This window comes from Bison bison, unplaced genomic scaffold, assembly GCF_000754665.1.
Source record: "Bison bison bison isolate TAMUID 2011002044 unplaced genomic scaffold, Bison_UMD1.0 scf7180017864223, whole genome shotgun sequence".
Lineage (NCBI taxonomy): Eukaryota > Metazoa > Chordata > Mammalia > Artiodactyla > Bovidae > Bison > Bison bison.
Genome location: NW_011494795.1, coordinates 2,427,871 through 2,428,377, shown reverse-complemented (window position 1 = coordinate 2,428,377; position 507 = coordinate 2,427,871). Strand labels below are relative to the sequence as shown.

The 507-nt window shown below is 74.8% G+C and overlaps 1 protein-coding gene across 1 annotated transcript in view; it reads right to left on the bottom strand.

The window, feature by feature from the left end:
- Positions 1-507, bottom strand: part of LOC104992807 (trinucleotide repeat-containing gene 18 protein-like) — a 38,460-nt gene that overhangs the window by 14,064 nt on the left and 23,889 nt on the right. The window contains exon 4 of the mRNA XM_010845795.1: positions 25-503. Within this exon, the coding sequence (XP_010844097.1) occupies positions 25-503 (479 nt within the window). The remainder of the gene's footprint in view (positions 1-24; positions 504-507) is intronic.

Here is a 507-nt window from a genome sequence, read left to right as displayed (position 1 = left end):
GATGCTGCAGGGCCCCCCGGGTGCGGGAGGCGCGTCTGGGCACGCGGGGCAGCTGTGGGCGCCGGCTCGGGTTTCATGGTGCCCAGGCCTCCGAAGGGGCTCTTCTTGCCACAGCCGCCTGGGCGCACGGTCACGGCCTCGCGGGCGAAGCTGCCGCTGTACTTGATGAGGCTCTGCATGGCGGAGGCCTCTCCAGGCCCGTGGGCCGCGGCATGGATGTCGGCACCTGGCCTGGCGCAGGTGGCCACAGCGCGGGGCAGCGCACCCCCGGGGTCCAGGTAGGCCTTCTTGGAGGCGGCGGCGGCGGCCTCCTCCTCGGCGCGGCTGGCGTGGTGGTGCTGCGCGGCCAGCACGGCCATCTGCGTGGTGGCGAAGTTGCCCAGCTCGAAAGGTTTCCACTTATGCTCAGGGCCGGCGGGCGGGGGCGGCCGCCCGGGCTCCAGGCCGAAAAGCTTGGCGGCCTGCTGGGAGGCGGCGGTGGCAGCGGGGCCACGCAGGGCGCGCTCG